This window comes from Heterodontus francisci, chromosome 5 (assembly GCF_036365525.1).
Source record: "Heterodontus francisci isolate sHetFra1 chromosome 5, sHetFra1.hap1, whole genome shotgun sequence".
Taxonomy (NCBI): Eukaryota; Metazoa; Chordata; class Chondrichthyes; order Heterodontiformes; family Heterodontidae; genus Heterodontus; species Heterodontus francisci.
In genome coordinates this window covers 29,828,507-29,854,886 of record NC_090375.1, presented here as the reverse complement: position 1 = coordinate 29,854,886, position 26,380 = coordinate 29,828,507, and the positions used below count along the sequence as shown (strand labels likewise).

Here is a 26,380-nt window from a genome sequence, read left to right as displayed (position 1 = left end):
AGTAGCTTTGGTGGACATCCAATGTTTTCTAGTAGTCTGAAGAGACCACATCTGCTGACGAGGTCAAAGGCTTTGGTGAGATCAATGAAAGCAACGTAGAGGGGCATCTGTTGTTCACGACATTTTTCCTGTAGCTGGCGAAGGGAGAACAGCATGTCAATGGTGGATCTCTCTGCTCGAAAGCCACACTGTGCCTCAGGGTAGACATGCTCAGCCAGCTTCTGGAGCCTGTTTAAAGGGACTTGAGCGAAGACTTTCCCCACTATGCTGAGCAGGGAGATTCCATGGTAGTTGTTGCAGTCACCACGGTCACCCTTGTTCTGACAGAAAGTGATGATATTGGCATCGCGCATGTCCTGTGGTACTGCTCCCTTGCCCCTGCACAGGCAAAGCAATTCATAGAGTGCTGAAAGTATAGCAGGCTTGACACTCTTGATTATTTCAGGCGTAATGCCACCCTTCCCAGGGGCTTTTCCGCTGGCTGGAGAATCAATGGCATCACTGAGTTCCGATTTTGTTGGCTGTACGTCCAGCTCATCCATGACTGGCAGAGTCTGGGCTGCATTGAGGGCGGTCTCAGTGACAACATTTTCCCTGGAGTACAGTTCTAGGTAGTGCTCCACCAAGCGGTCCATTTGCTTGCATTGGTCAGTGATTGTGTCACCTGATTTAGATTTGAGGGGGGCGATCTTCTTGATGGTTGGCCCAAAAGCTCTCAGAATGCCATCATACATCCCTCTGATGTTTCCGGTGTCTGAGGCCAGCTGAATATGACTGCATAGGTGTTGCCAGTAGTCATTTGCGCAGCATCTGGCTGCTCTTTGTGCAGCGCTTCTGGCTGCTTTAAGTGCTACGGATGTTAACTCGCTGGGGGCTTTCTTGTAGTTCAACAGTGCATTGCGCTTAGCAGCTATGACAGGTTCCAGTTCTTCAAAGTGAGATTGAAACCAATCTGCATTCTGCTTCACACGTTTGCCATCGGTGGTAATTGCTGAGTCATAGATGGCGTCTCTGATGTGGGCCCACTTGGTCTCTGCATTGCCTATGGAAGTGTTTTGAAGGGCTTTTTCAATTGAATTTTGAAACTTATGTAACAGCTGTGGATAAGAAATTCTGCTAGTGTTGATGCGCGGGCGGCCCTTTTGCTTGGAGTGATGTAGCTTCTTTGGTTTGAGTCTAACCTTGCTACACACCAGGGAGTGGTCGGTGTCGCAGTCCGCACTGTGGAAGCTGCATGTGATTTGAACGCTGTTTAAAGAGGCTCGCCTTGTGATGATGAGGTCCAGCTGGTGCCAACAACGTGATGTTTGGTAGAGAACTCTGTTAATCCAGTGAGCAGACAGCTATCATTCCAGTGAATAGAGAACCCTGTTATTCCAAGGAGTAAACAGCTAGTTTCCCAGTAAGTAGTGAACTCTGCTATTCCAGTGAGTAGAGAGCTATTATTCCAGTGAATAGAGAACCCTGTTACTCCAGTGAGTAGAGAACCTTGTTATTCCACTGAGTAGAGAACCTTGTTATTCCAGGGAGTAGAGAACCCAGTTATTCCAGTGAGCTATTATTCCAGTAAGTAGAGAACCCTGTTATTCCAGTGAGTAGAGAACCCGGTTATTCCAGTAAGTAGAGAACCCTGTTATTCCAGTGAGTAGAGAGCTATTATTCCAGTGAGTAGAGAACCCTGTTACCCCAGTGAGTAGAGAACCCTCTTATTCCAGTGAGTAGACAGCTATTATTCCAGTGAGCAGAGAGCTATTATTACAGTGAGTAGAGAACCTTGTTATTCCACGGAGTAGAGAACCATGTTATTCCAGGGAGTAGACAGCTATCATTCCAGTGAGTAGAGAGCTATTAGTCCAGTGAATAGAGAACCCTGTTACTCCAGTGAGTAGAGAACCCTCTTATTCCAGTGAGTAGAGAGCTATTATTCCAGTGAGTAGAGAGCTATTATTCCAGTGAGTAGAGAACCTTGTTATTCCAGTGAGTAGAGAACCCTCTTATTCCAGTGAGTAGAGAGCTATTATTCCAGTGAGTAGAGAACCTTGTTATTCCACTGAGTAGAGAACCATGTTATTCCAGGGAGTAGAGAGCTATTATTCCAGTGAGCAGAGAGCTATTATTCCAGTGAGTAGAGAACCTTGTTATTCCAGTGAGAAGAGAGCTATTATTCCAGTGAGTAGAGAGCTATTATTCCAGTGAATAGAGAACCCTGTTACTCCAGTGAGTAGAGAACCCTCTTATTCCAGTGAGTAGAGAGCTATTATTCCAGTGAGCAGACAGCTATCATTCCAGTGAGCAGAGAGCTATTATTCCAGTGAGTACAGAACCCTGTTATTCCAGTGAGTAGAGAACCTTGTTATTCCACTGAGTAGAGAACCCTGTTATTCCAGTGAGTAGAGAGCTATTATTCCAGTGAGCAGAGAGCTGTTATTCCAGTGAGTAGAGCACCTTGTTATTCCACTGAGTAGAGAACCATGTTATTCCAGGGAGTAGAGAACTCTGTTATTCCAGTGAGCAGAGAGCTATCATTCCAGTGAGCAGAGAGCTATTATTCCAGTGAGTAGAGAACCCTGTTATTCCAGTGAGTAGAGAACCTTGTTATTCCAGTGAGTAGAGAACCCTGTTATTCCAGTGAGTAGAGAACCCTGTTATTCCAGTGAGTAGAGAACCTTGTTATTCCAGGGAGTAGAGAACTCTGTTATTCCAGTGAGCAGACAGCTATCATTCCAGTGAGCAGAGAGCTATTATTCCAGTGAGTAGAGAACCCTGTTATTCCAGTGAGTAGAGAACCTTGTTATTCCAGTGAGTAGAGAACCCTGTTATTCCAGTGAGTAGAGAACCTTGTTATTCCAGGGAGTAGAGAACCCTGTTATTCCAGTGAGTAGAGAACCTTGTTATTCCACTGAGTAGAGAACCTTGTTATTCCAGGGAGTAGAGAACTCTGTTATTCCAGTGAGCAGACAGCTATCATTCCAGTGAGCAGAGAGCTATTATTCCAGTGGGTAGAGAACCTTGTTATTCCCGGGAGTAAACAACAATTTCCCAATAAGTAGTGAACTCTGCGATTCTAGTGAGTAGAGAGCTGTTATTCCAGTGAGTAGAGAACCCTGTTATTCCAGTGAGTAGAGAACCTTGTTATTCCACTGAGTAGAGAACCATGTTATTCCAGTGAGTAGAGAACCTTGTTATTCCACTGAGTAGAGAACCTTGTTATTCCAGGGAGTAGAGAACTCTATTATTCCAGTGAGCAGACAGCTATCATTCCAGTGAGCAGAGAGCTATTATTCCAGGGAGTAGAGAACCTTGTTATTCCCGGGAGTAAACAACAATTTCCCAATAAGTAGTGAACTCTGCGATTCTAGTGAGTAGAGAACCCTGTTATTCCAGTGAGTAGAGAGCTATTATTCCAGTGAATAGAGAACCCTGTTACTCCAGTGAGTAGAGAACCTTGTAATTCTAGTGAGTAGAGAACCCTGTTATTCCAGTGAGCTATTATTCCAGTAAGTAGAGAACCCTGTTATTCCAGTGAGTAGAGAGCTATTATTCCAGTGAATAGAGAACCCTGTTACTCCAGTGAGTAGAGAACCTTGTAATTCTAGTGAGTAGAGATCCCTGTTATTCCAGTGAGCAGAGAGCTAGCATTCCACTGGGTAGAGAACCTTGTTATTCCAGTGAGTAGAGAACCTTGGTATTCTAGGGAGTACACAGCGAGCTTTCCAGTTAGTAGAGTTCTCTGTTATTCCAGTCAGTAGATAACTGTTATACCAATGAGCAGAGAGCTGTTATTCCAGTGAGCAGAGAGCTAGCATTCCACTGGGTAGAGAACCTTGTTATTCCAGTGAGTAGAGAACCTTGGTATTCTAGGGAGTACACAGCGAGCTTTCCAGTTAGTAGAGTTCTCTGTTATTCCAGTCAGTAGATAACTGTTATACCAATGAGCAGAGAGCTGTTATTCCAGTGAATACAGAACTCTGATATAAAAACAAGAAAAACTGGATATACTCAGCAGGTCTGGCAGTATCTGTGGAGAGAGAAACAGAGTTAATGTTTCAGGTCTGTGACACTTCATCAGAACTGACAAATATTAGAAATGTAAAAGGTTTTAAGCAAGTAAAGCGGGGTTGGGCAGGAGATGACAAAAGAGGGGTTTGAATGTGGAGGCTGGTGGGGTGGAAAGTGAGGACAAGGGGAACCCTGTGGCGGTTCTGGGAGAGAGGGGAAGGGGTGAGGGTAGAGGTGCGGGAAATAGGACAGACATGGTTGAGGGGCCTGTCAACCACTATGTTAGTCCAGTGAGTGGAGAACTCTATTAGTCCCGTGAGTACAAAGATGATATTCCAGTGAGTAGAGAGCGGATATTCCAGTGAGTGGAGAACTCTATTAGTCCCGTGAGTACAAAGATGATATTCCAATGAGTAGAGAGCTCTATTCTTGCAGTGAGTAGAAAACCCTGTTATTCCAGTGAGTAGAGAACCCTGTTATTCCAGTGAGTAGAGAGCTCTGTTATTCCAGTGAGTAGTGAACTCTGTCATTCCAGTGAGCAGAGAGCTATTATTCCAGTTAGTAGAGAGCTCTGTTATTCCAGTGAGTAGTGAACTCTGTCATTTCAGTAAGCAGAGAGCTATTATTCCAGGGAGTAGTGAACCCTCTTATTTCAGTGAGTAGAGAACTCTGTTATTCCAGGGAGTAGAGAACTGCGTTATTCCAGTGAGTAGAGAACCCTGTTATTCCAGTGAGTAGAGAACCCTGTTATTCCAGTGAGTAGAGAACTGTGTTATTCCAGTGAGTAGAGAAGCCTGTTATTCCAGTGAGTAGAGAACCCTGTTATTCCAGTGAGTAGTGAACTCTGTTATTCCAGTGAGTAGAGAACCCTGTTATTCCAGTGAGTAGAGAACTGTGTTATTCCAGTGAGTAGAGAAGCCTGTAATTCCAGTGAGTAGAGAACCCTGTTATTCCAGTGAGTAGTGAACTCTGTTATTCCAGTGAGCTGAGAGCTATTATTCCAGTGAGTAGTGAACCCACTTATTCCAGTGAGTAGAGAACCCTGTTATTCCAGTGAGTAGAGAAGCCTGTTATTCCAGTGAGTAGAGAACCCTCTTATTTCAGTGAGTAGAGAACTGTGTTATTCCAGTGAGTAGAGAAGTGCGTTATTCCAGTGAGTAGAGAACCCTGTTATTCCAGTGAGTAGAGAACTGTGTTATTCCAGTGAGTAGAGAACCCTGTTATTCCAGTGAGTAGAGAACTGTGTTATTCCAGTGAGTAGAGAAGTGCGTTATTCCAGTGAGTAGAGAAGCCTGTTATTCCAGTGAGTAGAGAATCCTGTTATTCCAGTGAGTAGAGAACCCTGTTATCCCAGTGAGCTGAGAGCTATTATTCCAGTAAGTAGAGAACCCAGTGAGTAGAGAACCTTGTTATTCCAGTGAGTAGAGAACTCTGTCATTCCAGTGAGTTGAGAACTCTGTCATTCCAGTGAGTAGAGAGCTGTTATTCCAATGAATACAGAACTTTGTTATTCCAGTGAGGTGAGAACACTGTTATTCCAGTGAGTAGAGAGCTGTTATTCCAATGAGTAGAGAGATGATATTCCAGTGAATACAGAACTTTGTTATTCCAGTGAGGTGAGAACACTGTTATTCCAGTGAGTAGAGAGCTGTTATTCCAGTGAGTAGAGAGATGATATTCCAGTGAATACAGAACCTTGTTATTCCAGTGAGTAGAGAACTCTGTCATTCCAGTGAGGTGAGAACACTGTTATTCCAGTGAGTAGAGAGATGATATTCCAGTGAATACAGAACTTTGTTATTCCAGTGAGGTGAGAACACTGTTATTCCAGTGAGTAGAGAGATGATATTCCAGTGAATACAGAACTTTGTTATTCCAGTGAGGTGAGAACACTGTTATTCCAGTGAGTAGAGATCCCTGTTATTCCAGTGAGTAGAGAACCTTGTTATTCCAGGGAGTAAACAGCTAGCTTTCCAGTGAGTAGAGAACTCTGTTATTCCAGTTAGTAGAGAGCTGCTATTCTAGTGAATAGAGAACCTTGCTATTCCAGTGAGTAGAGAACTCTTATACCAGTAAGTAGAGAGCTGTTATTACAGTACGTAGAGAGCTGTTATTCCATTGAGTAGAGAACTCCGTTATGCCAGTGAGTAGAGCCCTGTTATTCCATTGAGGAGAGAGATCCGTTATTCCAGTGACTACAGAGCTCTGTTATTTCAGTGTGTCGAATGCTTGGATTGGAGAGGTGGATGAAGGAAAATGATTTGAAGGAATATGGGAATATGATGCATAAATGTCTTTAGAACTGTTTGCTCAAATGGAGGATCAATACCAACACTGGTTGTGCAGAATGGCCTGTTGCCTTGTTGTGACTTCTATGTAATCTTATGTATTTATGTGGCGGAACACTTATAGGGGAGAAAGTGGGGAACTGAGAACCTATGTTGGAAAGAAATGGGGTGGCAGTTAGTTCTTTTTTATGCTTTCATGGGATGTGAGTGTCACTGGCAAATCAGTATTTGTTGCCCATCCCTAAATGCCCTTGACAATTGAGTGGCTTGCTAAGCCATTTCAGAGGGCAGTTAAGAGTCAACCACATTGCTGTAGGTTCGAAGTCACATGTAGGCCAAACCAGGTAAGGAAGGCAGATTTCCTTCCCTAAAGGACATTAGTGAACCAGATGGTTTTTATGACAATTGATAGTTTTCATGGCACCATTACTGAGACCAGCTTTCAATTCAAAATTTTTATGAATTAATTGCATTAATTAATTGAAGTTAAATTCCACCAGCTGCCATGGTGGGATTTGAACCTTGTCCCTGGGCCTCTGGATTACTAGTTCAGTGACATTACAACTATGCCACTACAGGGGGAGTAGCTTTGGGTGTTGACCTGGAAGTGCTTACAGGTGATGGGGTCTTGGAGACTTGGGGTCTGGTGCTTGAGAGCACTTAGTGATAGAAAGTCGCATCAGGGACCATCCAGCACATGCGGTGGAGGAGGATGGAGTGAAGGCACATCAGTGCACCATGAAGAAGGATCTTAATGTCAAAGGGATCAAGGAATATGGTAAGAAAACAGGAACAGGGTACTGAATTAGATGATCAGCCATGGTCTTTTTTGAATGGCGGAGCAGACCCAAAGGGCCAAATGGCCGACACCTGCTCCTATTTTCTATGTTTGTATGTCAGGGAAGTGCTGATGTTTAAGATTCTATACACTGCAAGCATTCAGACTGTGGCATCCAGAGAACTGCAGGCAAAGGTTCTGTTCCTTCTCTTCAGCTGACAGTGTTAAGCTTAGAAAGAACATCAACTCAAATCCTAGGTTTTTCAGAGATATTGAGACTTCCATTGATGATAGTACCCAAAATGTCATGAGAACATTTTATAGGTGTTATTTGCCTTTATTGTGCTACAATCCTTATTTGCAACATTTTTTTCCTGTGAAGAAAAAAATGGAATCCAGAAAATATTTTAAATGGCAAAATTCGTTCAGTTTGTGCTTTCTTTTAAGGGTAGATTTTCTTCTTTGCTTAGAGTTACAGAATTCTGACGTGTTGCCTGTTTTGAAACAAGAAAGTTGAACCAATTGAAAAGTGTGGAACTAATGTGTGGAATGACAAGCAAAAAACATGGCTCTCATTTATTCGTATTGGATCTTCCATGCCTCTTTCATGGACACACTGAAGAAAAACATTTGATCATTCCCAAAAATGGGCGTATGAAGTTGCAGAGAACAATCCCTGTTCCTGAATAGATAGGTCCAAGGCATAACTGATATTTGGCCCCGGGCCCCTGTCTCCAGGCAGCTGATTGGTGAAGAAGCCTCAAAGATTGGGCCATTGAGTTTCCAACAGTGCTCCTCAGGCAAGATCTTGAAAAGGAACAGAGGAGGGGGCAATCTTAAAGTGGAGGCAACCAGGAGGGGTTCGATTGAAAGTGAGGGTAATAGTGGCTGTGACCGGCGAGGATAACAGTGCCCAGCTTCTGGGAGGGTGGTGATGGCAATTGGGGCAGGTGGTGGTGACGATCAGAGGAGTCAAGGCCACAATCAGAGTGGGTTATGAGTAGAGGTCATCATCAGCTCATGTAGCTTTAATGTTAGAACATAGAACATAGAACATACAGCACAGAACAGGCCCTTCGGCCCACAATGTTGTGCCGATCCTTTGTCCTCTGTCAAGGACAATTTAATCTATACCCCATCATTCTCCTTTATCCATATACCTATCCAAAAGCCTTTTGAAAGTCCCTAAAGTTTCTGACTCAACAACTTCCCCGGGCAAGGCATTCCATGCCTCGACCACTCTCTGGGTAAAGAACCTTCCCCTGACATCCCCCTTATATCTCCCACCCTTCACCTTAAATTTATGACCCCTTGTAACGCTTTGCTCCACCCGGGGAAAAAGTTTCTGACTGTCTACCCTATCTATTCCCCTGATCATCTTATAAACCTCTATCATGTCACCCCTCATCCTTCTCCTTTCTAATGAGAAGAGGCCTAGAATGTTCAGCCTTTCCTCGTAAGACTTATTCTCCATTCCAGGCAACATCCTGGTAAATCTCCTCTGCACCCTCTCCAAGGCTTCCACATCCTTCCTAAAATGAGGCGACCAGAACTGCACACAGTACTCCAAATGAGGCCTTACCAAGGTCCTGTACAGCTGCATCATCACCTCACGGCTCTTAAATTCAATCCCTCTGCTAATGAACGCTAACACCCCATATGCCTTCTTCACAGCCCTATCCACTTGAGTTGCAACTTTCAATGATCTATGCACATAGACCCCAAGGTCTCTCTGCTCCTCCACATGCCCAAGAACCCTACCGTTAACCCAGTATTTTGCATTCATGTTTGTCCTTCCAAAATGGACGACCTCACACTTTTCAGGGTTAAACTCCATCTGCCACTTTTCAGCCCAGCACTGCAACCTATCCAAGTCCCTTTGCAGACGACAATAGCCCTCCTCGGTATCCACAACTCCACCAACCTTTGTATCATCTGCAAATTTACTGACCCACCCTTCGACTTCCTCATCCAAGTCGTTAATAAAAATCACAAACAGGAGAGGACCCAGAACTGATCCCTGCGGCACGCCACTGGTAACTGGGCTCCAGGCTGAGTATTTACCATCTAAGACCACTCTCTGCCTTCTATCAGTTAGCCAATTCTTAATCCAACTGGCCACATTCCCCACTATCCCATGCCTCCTGACTTTCTCCATAAGTCTACCATGGGGGACCTTATCAAATGCCTTACTAAAATCCATGTACACCACATCCACTGGTTTACCCTCATCCACTTGCTTGGTCACCTGCTCAAAGAATTCAATCAGGCTTGTGAGGCAAGACCTACCCCTCACAAAACCGTGCTGACTGTCCCGAATCAAGCAGTGTCTTTCCAGATGCTCAGAAATCCTATCCCTCAGCACCTTTTCCATCAACTTGCCTACCACCGAAGTAAGACTAACTGGCCTGTAATTCCCAGGGTTGTTCCTATTCCCTTTCTTGAACAGGGGCACAACATTTGCCACCCTCCAATCACCTGGTACCACCCCCGTCAGCAGAGAAGATGAAAAGATCATTGCCAGCGGCTCTGCAATTTCATCCCTTGCTTCCCATAACATCCTTGGATATACCCCGTCAGGCCAGAAGGTGTAATCCTGCTCTTCTCAGCTACACAAACTTAGGTGATGGCCTGCAGCAGACCATATAAGGACCGTCTGTTTGGCTGTGAACCTAGTTTTCCTGAATGCAACTGATGTCAGTGCCGACATCAGTGTCTCAGGGCAAAACACTTCTGTAGGGGGGGCCTTAAATAGGTGCTGAACCCCTCAATTAATATTAAAAGGGTCTGACACCTGTTTTACCTTCCCCTTTCATTGCAGCAGCTTTTTCGGGAGCAGAGTGCGAGCGAGTGAGCAGCTGGGAAGGTCAGTTTGAAAGTAAACTTAATTTCCTTTTGTTTTCGGCGGAGGCCAGGGGGCTGCTGGGTAAGTAAAACACTATATATTTGGGCGTTTTCTGAACCCGAGACACCACACTTGTAGTGTCTCCCACCCGCCCTCCTCCTCTATCCAAAAAAAAAGACTCGGTGGGGTGTTTAGAAGGTAAGGCTTTTTCTATTTCTCTGGTTTTATCGTGATTGGTAAAAACTTTTCGTTCCTTTTTCATTTAACTAAGTTAAGCTTAAGATTAAAAATGGCAGGAGATCTCAGACCCGTGTCATGCTCCTCTTGCTCAATGTGGGAGCTCAGGGACATGGCTGATGTCCCTGACTCCTTCACGTGCAGGAAGTGTGTCCAACTGCAGCTCTTGTTAGACCGCATGACGGCTCTCGAGCTGCGGATGGACTCACTTTGGAGCATGCGCGATGCTGAGGAGGTCGTGGATAGCACGTTTAGTGAATTGGTCACACCGCAGATTAGGATTGCTGAGGGAGAAAGGGAATGGGTGACCAAAAGGCAGAGAAAGAGCAGGAAGGCAGCGCAGGAGTCCCCTGCGGTCATCTCCCTCCAAAACAAGTATACCGTTTTGGATACTGTTGAGGGAAATGGCTCACCAGGGGAAGGCAGCAGTTGCCAGGTCCATGGCACCGTGGCTGGCTCTGCTGTTCAGAAGGGCGTGAAAAAGAGTGGAAGGGCTATAGTCGTAGGGGATTCGATTGTAAGGGGAGTAGATAGGCGGTTCTGTGGTCGAAAACGAGGCTCCCGAATGGTATGTTGCCTCCCAGGTGCACGGGTCAGGGATGTCTCAGATCGGCTGCAGAACATTCTAAAGGGGGAGGGTGAACAACCAGTTGTCATTGTGCACATAGGCACCAATGATATAGGTAAAAAACGGGATGAGGTCCTACAAGCAGAGTTTAGGGAGTTAGGAGCCAAGTTAAAAAGTAGGACCTCAGAGGTAGTAATCTCAGGATTGCTACCAGTGCCACGTGATAGAGTAAAAATGAAAGAATAGTCAGGATGAATGCGTGGCTTGAGAGATGGTGCAGGAAGGAGGGGTTCAGATTTTTGGGACATTGGGACCGGTTCTGGGGGAGGTGGGACTATTACAAATTGGACGGTCTACACCTGGGCCGGACTGGAACCAATGTCCTTGGGGGTGCTTTTGCTAACGCTGTTGGGGAGGGTTTAAACTAATGTGGCAGGGGGATGGGAACCAATTGAGGAGGTCAGTTGACAGTAAGGAGGTAGTAACAAAAGCCCGTAAGGAACTAGATAATGAAGTCAGCGTGACTAAGGGGAAGAGCAGGCAGGGAGCAGATGATGAATGTAAAGGGACTGGTGGTCTGAGGTGCATTTGTTTTAATGCAAGAAGTGTAGTAGGTAAGGCAGATGAACTTAGGGCTTGGATTAGTACCTGGGAGTATGATGTTATTGCTATTACTGAGACTTGGTTGAGGGAAGGGCATGATTGGCAACTAAATATCCCAGGATATCGATGCTTCAGGCGGGATAGAGAGGGAGGTAAAAGGGGTGGAGGAGTTGCATTACTGGTCAAAGAGGATATCACAGCTGTGCTGAAGGAGGGCACTATGGAGGACTCGAGCAGTGAGGCAATATGGACAGAACTCAGAAATAGGAAGGGTGCGGTAACAATGTTGGGGCTGTACTACAGGCCTCCCAACAGCGAGTGTGAGATAGAGGTACAAATATGTAAACAGATTATGGAAAGATGTAGGAGCAACAGGGTGGTGGTGATAGGAGATTTTAATTTTCCCAACATTGACTGGGATTCACTTAGTGTTAGAGGTCTAGATGGAGCAGAATTTGTAAGGAGCATCCAGGAGGGTTTTCTAGAGCAGTATGTAAATAGTCCAACTCGGGAAGGGGCCATCCTGGACCTGGTGTTGGGGAATGAGCCCGGCCAGGTGTTTAAAGTTTCAGTAGGGGACTACTTTGGGAATAGTGATCACAATTCCGTAAGCTTTAAAATACTCATGGACAAAGACGAGAGTGGTCCTAAAGGAAGAGTGCTAAATTGGGGGAAGGCCAACTATACCAAAATTCGGCAGGAGCTGGGGAATGTAGATTGGGAGCAGCTGTTTGAAGGTAAATCCACATGTGATATGTGGGAGGCTTTTAAAGAGAGGTTGATTAGCGTGCAGGAGAGACATGTTCCTGTGAAAATGAGGGATAGAAATGGCAAGATTAGGGAACCATGGATGACAGGTGAAATTGTGAGACTATCTAAGAGGAAAAAGGAAGCATACATAAGGTCTAGGCGGCTGATGAAAGACGAAGCTTTGAAAGAATATCGGGAATGTAGGACCAATCTGAAACGAGGAATTAAGAGGGCTAAAAGGGGTCATGAAATATCTTTAGCAAACAGGGTTAAAGAAAATCCCAAAGCCTTTTATTCATATATAAGGAGAAAGAGGGTAACTGGAGAAAGGATTGGTCCACTAAAGGACAAAGGAGGAATGTTATGCTTGGAGTCAGAGAAAATGGGTGAGATTCTAAATGAGTACTTTGCATCGGTATTCACCGAGGAGAGGGACATGACGGATGTTGAGGTTAGGAACAGATGTTTGATTACTCTAGGTCAAGTCGGCATAAGGAGGGAGGAAGTGTTGGGTATTCTAAAGGGCATTAAGGTGGACAAGTCCCCAGGTCCGGATGGGATCTATCCCAGGTTACTGAGGGAAGCGAGAGAGGAAATAGCTGCGGCCTTAACAGATATCTTTGCAGCATCCTTAAACACGGGTGAGGTCCCGGAGGACTGAAGAATTGCTAATGTTGTCCCCTTGTTTAAGAAGGGTAGCAGGGATAATCCAGGTAATTATAGACCGGTGAGCCTGACGTCAGTGGTAGGGAAGCTGCTGGAGAAGATACTGAGGGATAGGATCTATTCCCATTTGGAAGAAAATGGGCTTATCAGTGATAGGCAACATGGTTTTGTGCAGGGAAGGTCATGTCTTACCAACTTAATAGAATTCTTTGAGGAAGTGACAAAGTTGATTGATGAGGGAATGGCTGTCGATGTCATATACATGGACTTCAGTAAGGCGTTTGATAAGGTTCCCCATGGCAGGCTGATGGAGAAAGTGAAGGCGCATGGGGTCCAAGGTGTACAAGCTAGATGGATAAAGAACTGGCTGGGCAACAGGAGACAGAGAGTAGCAGTAGAAGGGAGTTTCTCAAAATGGAGACGTGTGACCAGTGGTGTTCTACAGGGATCCGTGCTGGGACCACTGTTGTTTGTGATATACATTAGTGATTTGGAGGAAAGTACAGGTGGACTGATTAGCAAGTTTGCAGACGACACTAAGATTGGTGGAGTAGCAGATAGTGAAGGGGACTGTCAGAGAATACAGCAGAATATAGATAGATTGGAGAGTTGGGCAGAGAAATGGCAGATGGAGTTCGATCAGGGCAAATGCGAGGTGATGCATTTTGGAAGATCCAATTCAAGAGTGAATTATACAGTAAATGGAAAAGTCCTGGGGAAAATTGATGTCCAGAGAGATTTGGGTGTTCAGGTCCACTGTTCCCTGAAGGTGGCAACGCAGGTCAATAGAGTGGTCAAGAAGGCATACGGCATGCTTTCCTTCATCGGACGGGGTATTGAGTACAAGAGTTGGCAGGTCATGTTACAGTTGTATAGGACTTTGTTTCGGCCACATTTGGAATACTGCGTGCCGTTCTGGTCACCACATTACCAAAAGGATGTGGATGCTTTGGAGAGGGTGCAGAGGAGGTTCACCAGGATGTTGCCTGGTATGGAGGGCGCTAGCTATGAAGAGAGGTTGAGTAGATTAGGATTATTTTCATTAGAAAGACGGAGGTTGAGGGGGGACCTGATTGAGGTGTACAAAATCATGAGAGGTATAGACAGGGTGGATAGCAAGAGGCTTTTTCCCCAGAGTGGGGGATTCAATTACTAGAGGACACGAGTTCAAAGTGAAAGGGGAAAAGTTTAGGGGGGATATGCGTGGAAAGTTCTTTAAGCAGAGGGTGGTGGGTGCCTGGAACGCGTTGCCAGCGGAGGTGGTAGATGCGGGCACGATGGCGTCTTTTAAGATGTATCTAGACAGATACATGAATGGGCAGGAAGAAAAGAGATACAGAACCTTAGAAAATAGGCGACATGTTTAGATGGAGGATCTGGATCGGCGCAGGCTTGGAGGGCCGAAGGGCCTGTTCCTGTGCTGTAATTATCTTTGTTCTTTATCTTTGTTCTTAATATGATGGGAGATGCAATCCCGGCTCATAACAAGTGTGCACTTTCTGCCTGTCCTAATAAGTGCATGGTTCGGTCCTAAAAAACGGATGTGGTGCCATTGAATTTCAGGCCACTGTTTGTTATAATTGGAATGTTATGCAATGTGCATTAACAAGGTATTATTATAAAGGCCAATGTTTTACAGTGCTACTGAATAATTTCAATGAAGTTTAATGGATCAAATGTTCTGATTCAATCCTGATTTACTTGAAAAATCAGTGGCCCTGATTATTATTATATGCTCCTTTATGTAAGCATGTAATTTAAGTTATTATTTATTTTTAAATTCCAGAAATAGAGCAAGATGGTAAGCAGTACATGCTAGCTTTGTGATAGATGTATGGCATTCAGCAGCATTCAAGAGATTCTTGACTTACAGAATCATAAAATCATGGAATGGTTACAGCACAGAAGGAGGCCATTCAACCCCTCATGTGTGTGCTGGCTCTCTGCAATAGCAATTCATCAAGGCCCACTTTCTCACTTTTCCCTGTAGCCCTGCAAATTTTTTCTCTTCAGGTATTTATCCAATTCCCTCCTGAAAGCCTGAATGAATCCACTGCCACCACACTCTCAGGCAGTGCATTCCAGATCCTAACCACTCGCTGCGTAAAAAAGTTTTCCTCATATTCACTTTTGGTTCTTTTGCCAATCACCTTAAATTAGTGTGCTCTGGTTCTGGATCTTTCTGCCAAGTGGGAACAGTTTCTCCTTATCAACTCTGTTCAGACCCCTCATGATTTTGAGAACCTGTATCACATCTCCTCTCAATCTTCTCTTCTCTAAGGAGAGCAGCCCCAGATTCTCCAATCTATTCATGCAATTGAAGTCCCTCATCTCTGCAACCATTCTCATAAATCTTTTCTACATGCTTTCTATTACTTTCACATCTTTCCTAACGTGTGGTGCCCAGAATTGAATACAATACTCCAGTTGAGGCCAAACCAGTGCTTTCTAAAGGTTCATCATAACTTCCTTGCTTTTGTAATTAATAATATTCAGGATCCCGTATGCCTTATTAACCACTTTCTCAACTTGCCCTGCCACCTTCAAACATTTGTGTGCATATACCTGCTGAGATCTCTCTGCTCTTGCATCCCCTTTAGAATTGTATCCTTTATTTTATATGGCCTCTCCTTGTTCTTCTTACCAAGATGTATTACTTCACACTTCTCTGCATGAAACTTCATCTGCCACGTGTCCATCCATTCCACCAGCCTGTCTATATTGTCAGGCAAACCCCCCCAACCTGCCAAGACTGAGGCACACAGTATTTCGCCACATGAACAAAAACTTTAAAATTGCAAGCCCTGACTGGAAGGACATTTGCATAGTACCAGACAATGTTGAAACAATGGGGATCCAGCAGTTGCTTCCCCAATACACAGAAGTGGTCAGACCAGTTTTAGTCACATGACTAACTGGCTGTTGCAGAGTTTTTGAACTTCTAACAAAGGATTTTGAAGACAGAGAATGCCGTTTGCTCATGGACAGAGAACATCTCCTCTCCTGCCTCCCTCCATCTCTTTCCCACAGAACTGAATCTTGTGAAAACATTTAAAACTCAAAGAGAAAAAAGTTTCCCATGTGAACAAGGTTTTTAAGAAGACTAATGGGCCCCAACGAAAAGCAAGACTACTTACAAAAGGACTTCAGTGAGCTCCAGGTACCATAACAAGATATTGCCTCAAACTGTTCCACCTTATCTTTTCTTCTCTTTTCTGTTCCTATCTGCATGTGTATATCGCATGTGCATGCTAGTGTAGGCACGTCATATATCCGTAGGCGTGAGTTTAAGTTTTAATAAATCTCACTTTTCTTCTTTAAACCACAGAAAGCCTGTTTGTGCTCATTTTTTTGCCTTATAATTGGAAAGTTGTGAACAAGGATTCACAAAGGAGGAGCTCAAAATATAGTGTGTTTAAAATTAAACCCTGTTACAATAAGACCAGGAGAAGATATTAACAGACTCCTAGACACCTTTTGCACTTGGTCGGAACAATATCCTCTTGAAGTCTATCACTATTCTCTTTAAAGTTCACAATACTTCCAAGTTTTGTGTCATCTGTAAATTTTGAAATTGTCCCCCACGCACCCAAGTCTAGGTCATTAATATATATCAAGAAAAGCTGTGCTCCTAATACCGACTCCTGGGGAACCCCACTATATACCTTCCTCGAGTCCGAAAAGCAATCGTTCCCCACTACTCTCTGTTTCCTGTCACTCAGTCAACTTTGTATCCATGCTTTCACTGTCCGTTTTATTCCATGGGCTTCAACTATGCTGACAAGCCTGTTATATGGCAGTTTATCAAATGCCTTTTGAAAGTCCATTTAACCCACATCAACTGCATTACCCTCATCAACCCTCTCTGTTACCTCATCAAAAAACTCAATCAAATTAGTTAAACACATTTTGTCTTTAACAAAACTGTGCTGGTTTTCGTTAATTAATTCACATTTGTCCAAGTGACTGTTAGTTTTTTTCCTGGATTATTGTTTCTAGCTCCTGAGTTTTAATAGCACTGTAGTTGGGGTCTTTCAGCTTTGTAGCATTGCAACGGAGACCCACAAGCTTGGTAGCATGATGGGTGGAGGAGAGGTCCTGAGATTTAGGAGCATGGGGGGGCGGGGGTTTAGTTCTAGAGAGTTGGTGCATGTTCTCCTACTCCAATGGCACCTCATCAACGGACGTCTATTTAATCTTCTGCAATGATTTTAATTATAGCAAATCTCCTGTGGTAGCATTGGTGACAATAATTTTCTTCTAAAAAAAGTGACAGCAAATCAAAGTAAAATGATTAAAACAAACTTAAATCTGTCATAAAAGTTAAAACATTTAAACATGCATGTATTACATCAATTACAACTCCATTGCACATGTCCAATGAAGGGGAGGTTGCATGATCTATTAGCACAATCCAGTAATAAGTAATGAAACTGGAACAAATCATTTGTATGGGGTGAAAAGCCAAGCATATGCAGAATAAAAGTAAAAATATATAAATGCAAATACCTCAATCTATATTCTTAATTACTTGCATGCGAGCGATTGAGTGGAGATCAGTTGAATGTAGCATGGCCAATATAAATTCATAAAACAGGAGAAAATCATTTTCAAGGATCAGGTGCAGGCCAGCACAGAATAAAAAATAAAATGACCATCAAATGAACTGTATGCCTCCTAACGCCCTCACCAATATGGCATCCAGTGCGATTCACCTCACAGTGTGCACCCCAATAACGGGCGTTAACGAGCCCATCTTCTCATCCAATGTGATGAACCAAATTGAAGGGTCAGACAAGGGTCAGAATATGGAATCCCTTTTTTACTCATCTATCATTTTTCTACCAGGTGCTGGAAGGCGGGATTAGATTGGGTGGCTAGTTCTTTTTCTGGCTGTGCAGTCACGATGGGCTGAATGGCCTCTGTGCCATAATTTTTCTATAGTTTCTATGGTTCTACATCTCCAGATCCCCCCAGCCTCACACAGACTTTCTGCAACTGCGATGTCATCCAGGTGACCTATTCCCTTGCCTCAGCCAGAACCATTGTTCAATCATACAAGGGAATTGATAACAGCAGTCAATCCAGTGATCACTGTCAGATACCTCTCCCTTCCCCTGATACATAGAATCATAGAAATTACAGATATTACTTCATGGAGACCATTTAATCCATTAGTCCAATGCTGGCACTAACTCTTCACATTACGTCATTTACTCTGATTCTATTTCTCTGCATTTTCCCTGCATTTTTTCTTTCACATTATTATTTTACATGAAGAATAACCACTTGGGTGAGGTATTATTGGCTAGCTGGCTGCAATAGCACCATACTCCAATATTAGTCAGTATCTTTCGGAGAAAATGGGAGTTTTCTTCTTCTTGAGTAATTTCCTGGACCAATAAAATGAACACTTTGTCTAAATATTCTTTGTAAGATCTAAGCAAAAGCTATGGTTAGAACATATGTCATTTACTGGATCCCAAACCAAACCAAAGTACATTTTTTAAAAATATAAAAGAATGGGATGAACAAAAACATTAAACCTTTGATTACCAGTAATAAGCTATTTTCTCTCCCTGGTCATTTTCTTGTATGTTTCTATCCAGTAGATTGTAGCAGATGTTTGTTGTTGCTCCTTCCATGAACTTCACATACACATTCCCCTTTGTCACATCAAAATTGTAATCTAGAATTGTTCCAGTCGGAGGACTGTTCCAGTAAAACCCTTGAGCAAGCTCACCCCAGAATTCTGTTTGAAAAAAAATGATATTAATAACAAGATCTATCAATGATAGAACAGACTTTTCAAAAAGTCAGAAATATATAAGCAGGACTATTTCCCTGTAATTCACCACAGGTTAAAATTATTTTATTCTTGACGAGATGATGTCATGAACATAATGATAATTATTGCAACTTTTTTTTTAATTCATCCTGAGGATATGAGCATTACTCGCAAGGCCAACATTTATTGCCCAATCCTACTTGCTCTTAAGAAGCTGTGGTGGGCTACTCTCTTGAACCACTGCACTGTTTTGTAATGGTACTCCCACAATGTTGTTAGGTAGGAAATTTTAGGATTTTGATCCAGCAACAATGAAGGAATAGTGTTATGTCCAAGTCAGGATGGTGCCTAACTTGGGAGGAACTTGGAGAAGGTGGTGTTTCCATGCACCTGCTGCTCTTGTTCTTCTAGACGGTAGAGGTCATGGATTTGGTGGGGGGGGGGGGGGGGGGTGCTGCCGAAGAAGTCTTGGTGACTTGCTGCAGGCCATCTATAGATGGTACACAGTGCAGTCACAGTATACCAGTGATGTAGGGGTGAATATTTAGGATAGTAGATGAGCTGTCGATCAAGTGGGCTGCTTTGTCCTAGATGGTGTTGAGCTATTCGAGAGTTGTTCAAGATGCACTTATCCAGGCAAGTGGGGAGTATTCAATTGTACTCCTGGCTTGTGTCTTGTGTATGGTGGAAAGGCTTTGGGGAGCCAAGAGTTGAGAATAATGAACCTCCAGCAGCCATGGCATTGATGTCTGCCATGGCTCAGTGGTAGCTCGCTATCTCTGAGTTAGAATGTTGTCGATTCAATCCCCAGTCCAGAGACTTGACCATGTAATCTGGCCCGATGCCAGATCATCAAAAATTGGGAGAGTCGATACAGCTAATTCTGATCCTGTCCTGGTCCACTGACTGCTACATACACACTCTGCAGCCAAGCCCTCTCCCAAGATCAGTGGAGTCTGGGCCCACTGAAGTACCCCTACAGCTGGCTTATGTGAGATCAACCACCTCAGGTCAGATCAGGGATTGAAATTGACTTTCCAGATTTAAATATCACATTGAGCTGGTATTTACCCACTGAGCCATCATGGAGATCTTACCATTAACCTCAGCTAATGAATGTATAGTCCCTTCATACTGAATTATAAAATAAAATATCAGTAAATTTATACTGATTACATCACAATCTTTCATATTTCAATCAGAATGTCATCAGGTCGCAGCTCAAAACTTGCAGAATGAATTGGACAAAATGTAAGTGGGCAGAACAAGGCAGAGGGAATTTAGCACAGACAAGTGTTAAGTACAGCTATAGTAAACAAAAATGAGCAACAAATATATTCAATAAATCTTGGAACAGTTAAAGATGACATTCAAAAAGACCTAGAAGGAGAAATTCAACTTGTGCCAGTTTCTGGGGATGGCCTATCAGTGGCCCACAGTATTTTTGTGGAGCCAAGAGGAGCATTCCTATTTTTTGGAGTGGTCTCCAGCAATTCCTTTGAGGACCTCTGATTCGGTCGCTGAAATTGTACATAGCATGCATAACACAAGCTCTGCCCATTTGCTGACCAATTTTGATTGGAGCCCTAAAACTTGCATTAGGACCTTCCATTGAATATCTGCAGTGCCTAACACCTGTTTCAGCTGGGCACCTTGTACAGTCATTAGAGATTTGAGTAATGATAACAGCAACTTATACTTATATAGCAACTTTAATGTAATAAAAAGTCCCCAGGCACTTCACAGGAGCATTATAAAATAAAAGTGTCATGCAGACCCCACCGACCTGCCAGGAAAGAGGCATATTAATTTTGTCATGTGAACATTGATTTTAAATTTTGCTGGAGCAAGGAAATGACTTGTTAAACAGATCAGCTGTGGCTGGAAAAAACAGGTGCATACTAGCAGACACTGCTCGGAGGGTCAACGGGGCTAATCTCTGCTCCAAATTAACCCACAATGGACTTTGAGCACGAGGAATTGTGTGTAAGAAGAGACATTCCAGGGTCAGCTAAGACAAGAGAATCCACAAACAGACGTGGTCAGACCAGCTTGTCACATGAATAACATGCTTGGCAACCTGGGTTTTTCTGAATTGTACAAAGAGTTTGAATTGATAAAGACTGTTTGCTCCTGGAGTGAGAAGACCTCTCCTGTTTGCTCCCATCTCTTTCTCACAAGCCTCTGGACCCACTGAAGACACATGCACTTCAAGAGAGAAAAGTCTCCTACATCGACCAAGGTTTAAGAAGAATACTGGGCCCCAACCAAAAGCAAGACCTACCTACAATCAAGGACTTTCCAGAGAGCTCGAAGAACAGTAACTAAAACCATCTTCAGATATTGCTTCAAAATTCTCCACTTTATTTCTTCTGCTGTTTTCTGTCTCTATCTGCATTTGTGTATCGCGTATACATGCTAGCTTGAGTGTGTTGCGCATCCGTAGGCGTTAACCAATTTAGAGTTTAATAAAGTTCAACCTTTTTTCTTTAAACCTAAGAAAACCTGTTTGGCTAGTTTCTTTGCCTTATATTTGGACGTTAGTGAACAAGGATTCACTAAGGGGGAGCTAAAAAAAAAACCATGGTGTTTTAAAAATCAAACCCTGTTATGGTAAGACCAGGTGAAGGCTGAGACGGAACCCTAGACCCCTTTCTCACCGGGTCGTAACAAAAAGTATGACACTGAGCCACAAAAAGAGAAATTGGGTCAGATGACCAAAAGCTTGGTCAAAGAGATAGGTTTTAAGTCGTGTCTTAAAGGAGGAAAGACAGGTGGAAAGGCAGAAAGGCATAGGGAGGGTATTCCAGAGCTTAGGGCCTAGGCAACTGAAGATACGGCCACCAATGGTGGAGTGATTAAAATCAGGGATGCACAAGAGGCCATAATTATAGGAGTGTAGATATCTTGGAGGGTTGTGGGGTTGGAGGAGATTACAGAGTTGGGAGGGATGAGGCCATGGAGAGATTTGAAAACAAGGATGAGAATTTTAAAATCAAGATGTAGCTTGACTGGGAGCCAATGTAGGTCAGCAGACACAGGGATGATAGGGGAACACGACTTGGTGTGAATTAAGACTGGGCAGCAGAGTTTTGGATGACCTCAAGTTTACAGAGAGTAGAATATGGGAGACAAGCCGTTGAAATTGTTAGGTCTAGAGGTAATGAAGGCATGAATGAGGGTTTCAGCAGCGTGAGGTGAAACGGGGCAAAGTCGGGTGATGTTACGGAGGTGGAAATAGGCAGTCTTAGTGATGGTGCGCATATGAGGTCGGAAGCTCATCTCAAGGTCAAATGTGACACCAAGGTTGCGAACAGACTGGCTTAATCTCAGACTGTTGCCGGGGGAGGGATGGAGTTGGTAGCTAGGGAGTGGATTTTGGAGCAGGGACTGTAAACAATGGCTTCATTCTTCCCAATGACCTAACATTAGATCCCCTGTGTTGATTTAATGCCCATAAAAGAAGTTACAGAGATGTTCAATTTCTCCCTACTCAAGTCTTTGTAGCTCCAACCAATGAGGAGCAGCAATCAACAAAGCCAATAGAATGTTAATCTCTGTAGCCAAAAGAGTAGAATACAAGTCAGAGGATTCTTGTTCAAACTGTTCTGTACACACATCTTTAGTACTGTGTAATGTTCTAATCAATTAAATACGGGGGAGACATTGAAGATTTGGAGACAGTGCAGATAAGAACTGAGGCAGTTCCCTAGTATCAAAGGTTTGAGTTATGAACAAACTTAGGCTTTTCATCCTTGAAACAAAGGATCTGAGAGGCGATCTTACAAGGGTAAATAAAACTGAAAGTGATATGGAAAAGATAAATCAGAAAATTATATTAAAATAAACTGCAAAAGTAGAACAAGGGACCATAGGTTCAAACCAATAAAAGACAAAATTAAAGGAAAAAAGTTGCATCTATATAACACCTTACATGACCTCAAGGCATCTCAAAGCACTTTACAGCCAATGAAATACTCGTGAAATGTAGTTACTGCTGTTGTGTAGGGAACATCAGCAGCCAATTTATGCATAGCAAGCTCCCACAAACTGCAGTGATGAATAATCTCTTTTAAATGATATTGGTTGAGGGATAAATGCCAGAAAAACTCCTCCGCTTTTCTTCAAAAAAGTGCTATGAGATCTTCATATCCACATGAGAGGGCAGATGGGACCTAATCCGAAGATGGGACCTCCAACACTGCAGTTCTCCCTTTAAATGTCAGCCTGGATTACACAGTCAAATCTGGAGTAGGGCTTGAACCCACAGTTTTCTGACTGAGGGTGAACTGAGGCGGACACCAATTTGACACCAATTCCCCTTCATTTGATGAGTGATCAATACTTGGATTAGACTCCCAGATGGAGTCGTGGAGGCAAAAATTCTGCAATAATTAAAAGATTGGGGCTGCAATGGGGAATGGATTTTAAGGCCATTCTGAATGCCTGAACAAATATGGTTTGAATGACCTTCATCATCTTTAATTATATTGTGATGTACCAATCACTTAAGGGTTCCACAATACACTATACATAGGATGACATCCGATCAGAAATGTCAACCCTGACTTTAAATGGCAATATAAGACAGATGCCAAATAGTATAACAACAACTTGCATTTATATAGCATCTTTAATGTAGTAAGACATTCCAAAGTGCTTTACAGGACTGCTATCAATCAAAATTTTACATAAGGAGATATTAGGCCAGTTGATCAAAAGTTTGGTCAAAAATGTAGGTTTTAAGGAGTGTGTTACAGGAGAAAAGAGGCGGAGAGGTTTAGAGAGGGAATTCCAGAGATAAGGGCCTTGGCAGCTGAAAGTCCCTCAATGTGGTTGTAAAAAGCCTTCCAGATATTGGGAAAACTGCTCTGTCTGTTGACTTTTAGCAAAATATACTGTCTGTATAAAAGAAACGCACTTCTGTACATACAAAGGAACTAACTGGAGTGTGAACCAAGTTTGTTTACTTATATCACAAACAGAACATCAGAAACATCTACCTGAAATAGCCGAAGTTGACAAACACCTCAGTTCTTACACTGATGTGACTAGTTATACCGAGTAGGTATAAAAATAAATATTTATGCCAAGTTGGATTTCGTCAGCTTGTTGTTATTCATTGATTTGTTAAAAAGAAATACCATACCTTCTGGGTTTTCAACAGATTTCTTATGTAGCTCTGTGTACGTCTGAAAATCTGGTACGTGAGCGTTTGGTTGAAGAAATCGGTCGGGGGAGTACAATAACTTTTTCACAGAAACTCTTTCGCAAGTCATGGTTATGTCCTGAAAGGGAACCGCTCCAGCAAAGTCTGCACCAAGTGAGACTGGGAGTCGATCAGTAAAATAGCAGAAACCTCCCTCAGGCTCCGCCCCACATACCTGGCACAGACGAGCTCACTGCAGTTCTTGGCGTGCAATGGCAAAGGGCTGGTTTACATGGCCTCGAATGATACCACAAATATATACATCATATATCCTCAGATTGATTTTAATTCAAGTATTGCAATGCATAATATTTCTAAATGCAAAATAAGTGCCTGACGCCCACATTACTTTGACAGTGCCTCCACTGCTCTCTCTGGGGTGTGCCAGTGCCACCCACCAGTTATATGGTGATGTGGTCTAAAGGCTGGGCTATCCAATCACGAGCTTAGAATGTCCCACCTCCTTCTGCTATTGAATCAATCAATACCTGGTAAACAAGAACATAAGCATGTTAGGCTTATTTATCTTTAAACACCAGTAATCTCGCCAGACAGGTTTTTTTTGCTATATCCAAGCGGGGGTGTCTTGACTTGTAGATCTTCCAATCCTGCTCCAGACTCGTCAAACAGATAAGGAAGGCTCTGAAGGACAGTTCTCTGACAAAACATGTGTAGACAAGTGTTTTTTTTAATTCATTCATGGGAAGTAGGCGTCACTGGCTAGGCCAGCATTTATTGCCCATCCCTAATTGCCCTTGAGAAGGTTATAGCTTTAAAATGTGGATTAAGTTCAATATCTGAGAAACACAATAGAGCAGCAAAGAAACACTAACATTAGTGGAAACTATCACTGCAGTCACTTGCAACAAATGATATAAAAAGGATGAGTCCACTTCAAGGGAAGGGAAACAAAATTATTCGTGTTCATCGGACAACAGATAGTGAACTCTATCAAAAGAAACCTCTCATGAGGAGAAAAATATGGCTATATTCAGGACAGAGAAGATGTTAACCCTGGAGGAGTTGCAGTGATGTACAAATCAATTAGTATACACCATATTAATCACAGTTTCTATGAATCACAGAATATGTTGGATTACTTTTTAAAGAAAATTTGTTCTCACAAATGGTCAACATTGGCAAGGCCATATTTATTACTCATTCCTAGTTTTCCTGATCAGTGATTGTTTTTATAGCTTGCTAGACACTTCAGAAGGCTTAAAGTGTCAACTACATGCTATGGGACTGGAGTCACAGGTAGGTTAGACCAGGTAAGGGTGGCAAGTTGGTTTGTTATGATAATCCGACTATTTTTATTGTCTTTTTTTTGTGGAGCTAGCCCACAAAGTGTCATATTGAGTTCAATTCCACATCATACCATGGTGGAACTTGGACTAAACACCTCTGAGTTGCTAATCCAGTATCTTAACCACTACACAACTGTAGCCTGCTAATTGTCTATCTTCCCATTTCCAGATATGAAGCATTCACTTTTTATTCATTTATAGTTCCATGGGTACAGTTGTCCCCTGATATATTTTCATTCAAGTGGTAATTCTTGCTGTGAACCTAGACCATTCATCACAGAGGGTATCACTGCCAAACCCCATCCTGTTTTAACCCAACATCATACACATCATACCCATTTCCTGCAGGAATCCTCAGCATTCCATACAGTCTGAAGTTCTTATTCAGTAGTGCTTTGGGAAGGAAAGGAATACTTGAGAAACGGTGTTTTATTTTTGAATCGCTTTAAATAATAATCCTTTGCAGAATCTTTTTCCTGATAAACTTTCCCTCAGTTGTAATGGTGCCTCACCCTGGGTAGGACTTCTGGGCACCAACAGCCATCTAGCACCTCACCCGAGTGGTCTTGCTTGAAATGTGAGGCTGGAGTATTCAACTTGGAAGAGTCATAGAGTCATCAAGTCATTTAGGGCACAGAAGGAGGCCATTCGGTCCATCGAATACATGTCAACACTCCACAGAGCTATGCTGTCAGTCCCACTCCTCAGCTCGATCCCCAGAGCCCTGCAAGTCTATTTCTGTCAGGTGGCCATCCAACTTCCTTTTCAAGTCATTGATCGTCTCCACTTCTACCACCCTTGTGGGCAGTGAGTTCCAGGTCATTACCACCCACTGTGTAAAAAAGTGCTTTCTCACATTTCCCCTGCATCTTTTGCCCAAATCTTTCAATCTGTGTCCCCCTAGTCTTTATACCATGTTAATGGGAAGTTTTTCCTTGCCTAACTTATCTAAGTCTGTCATAATCTTGTACACTTCTTTTAAATCTCCCCTCAATCTCCTTTATTCCAAGGAGAACAAATCCAGCTTTTCCAACCTACCCTTGCAACTAAAATCCTCCATCCCTGGAACCATTCTGGTAAATCTTCTCTGCACCCTCACATCCTTCCTGAAGTGTGGTGACCAGAACTGAACACAATGCTCCTGTTGGGGCCTAACCAGAGCTTTATAAAGGTTCAGCATAACATCCCTATCCCTGCTTTTGTACTCAAGCCTCTATTTATGAATCCCAAGATCCCATATGCTTTACTAACCACTGTGTCCTGCCACCTTCAAAGTTCGATGCACATGCACCACCACTCTGCTCCTGCACAGTCTTTAGAACTGTGCCATTAAGTATATATT

General features: G+C 43.1%; 1 protein-coding gene across 5 annotated transcripts in view; it reads right to left on the bottom strand.

Annotated features, from left to right (window-relative positions):
- Positions 1-26,380, bottom strand: part of acss2l (acyl-CoA synthetase short chain family member 2 like) — a 204,128-nt gene that overhangs the window by 98,579 nt on the left and 79,169 nt on the right. For 2 of the 5 annotated variants that reach the window (XM_068031267.1, XM_068031269.1), the window contains exon 2: positions 18,291-18,486. In XM_068031267.1, coding sequence (XP_067887368.1) covers positions 18,291-18,379 — 89 coding nt within the window. In that variant the 5' untranslated portion in view covers positions 18,380-18,486. Of the gene's footprint in view, positions 1-18,290; positions 18,487-23,671; positions 23,870-23,906; positions 23,969-26,380 lie in introns of those variants that run through there. The other 3 variants (XM_068031270.1, XM_068031266.1, XM_068031265.1) reach the window with 3 other exon arrangements.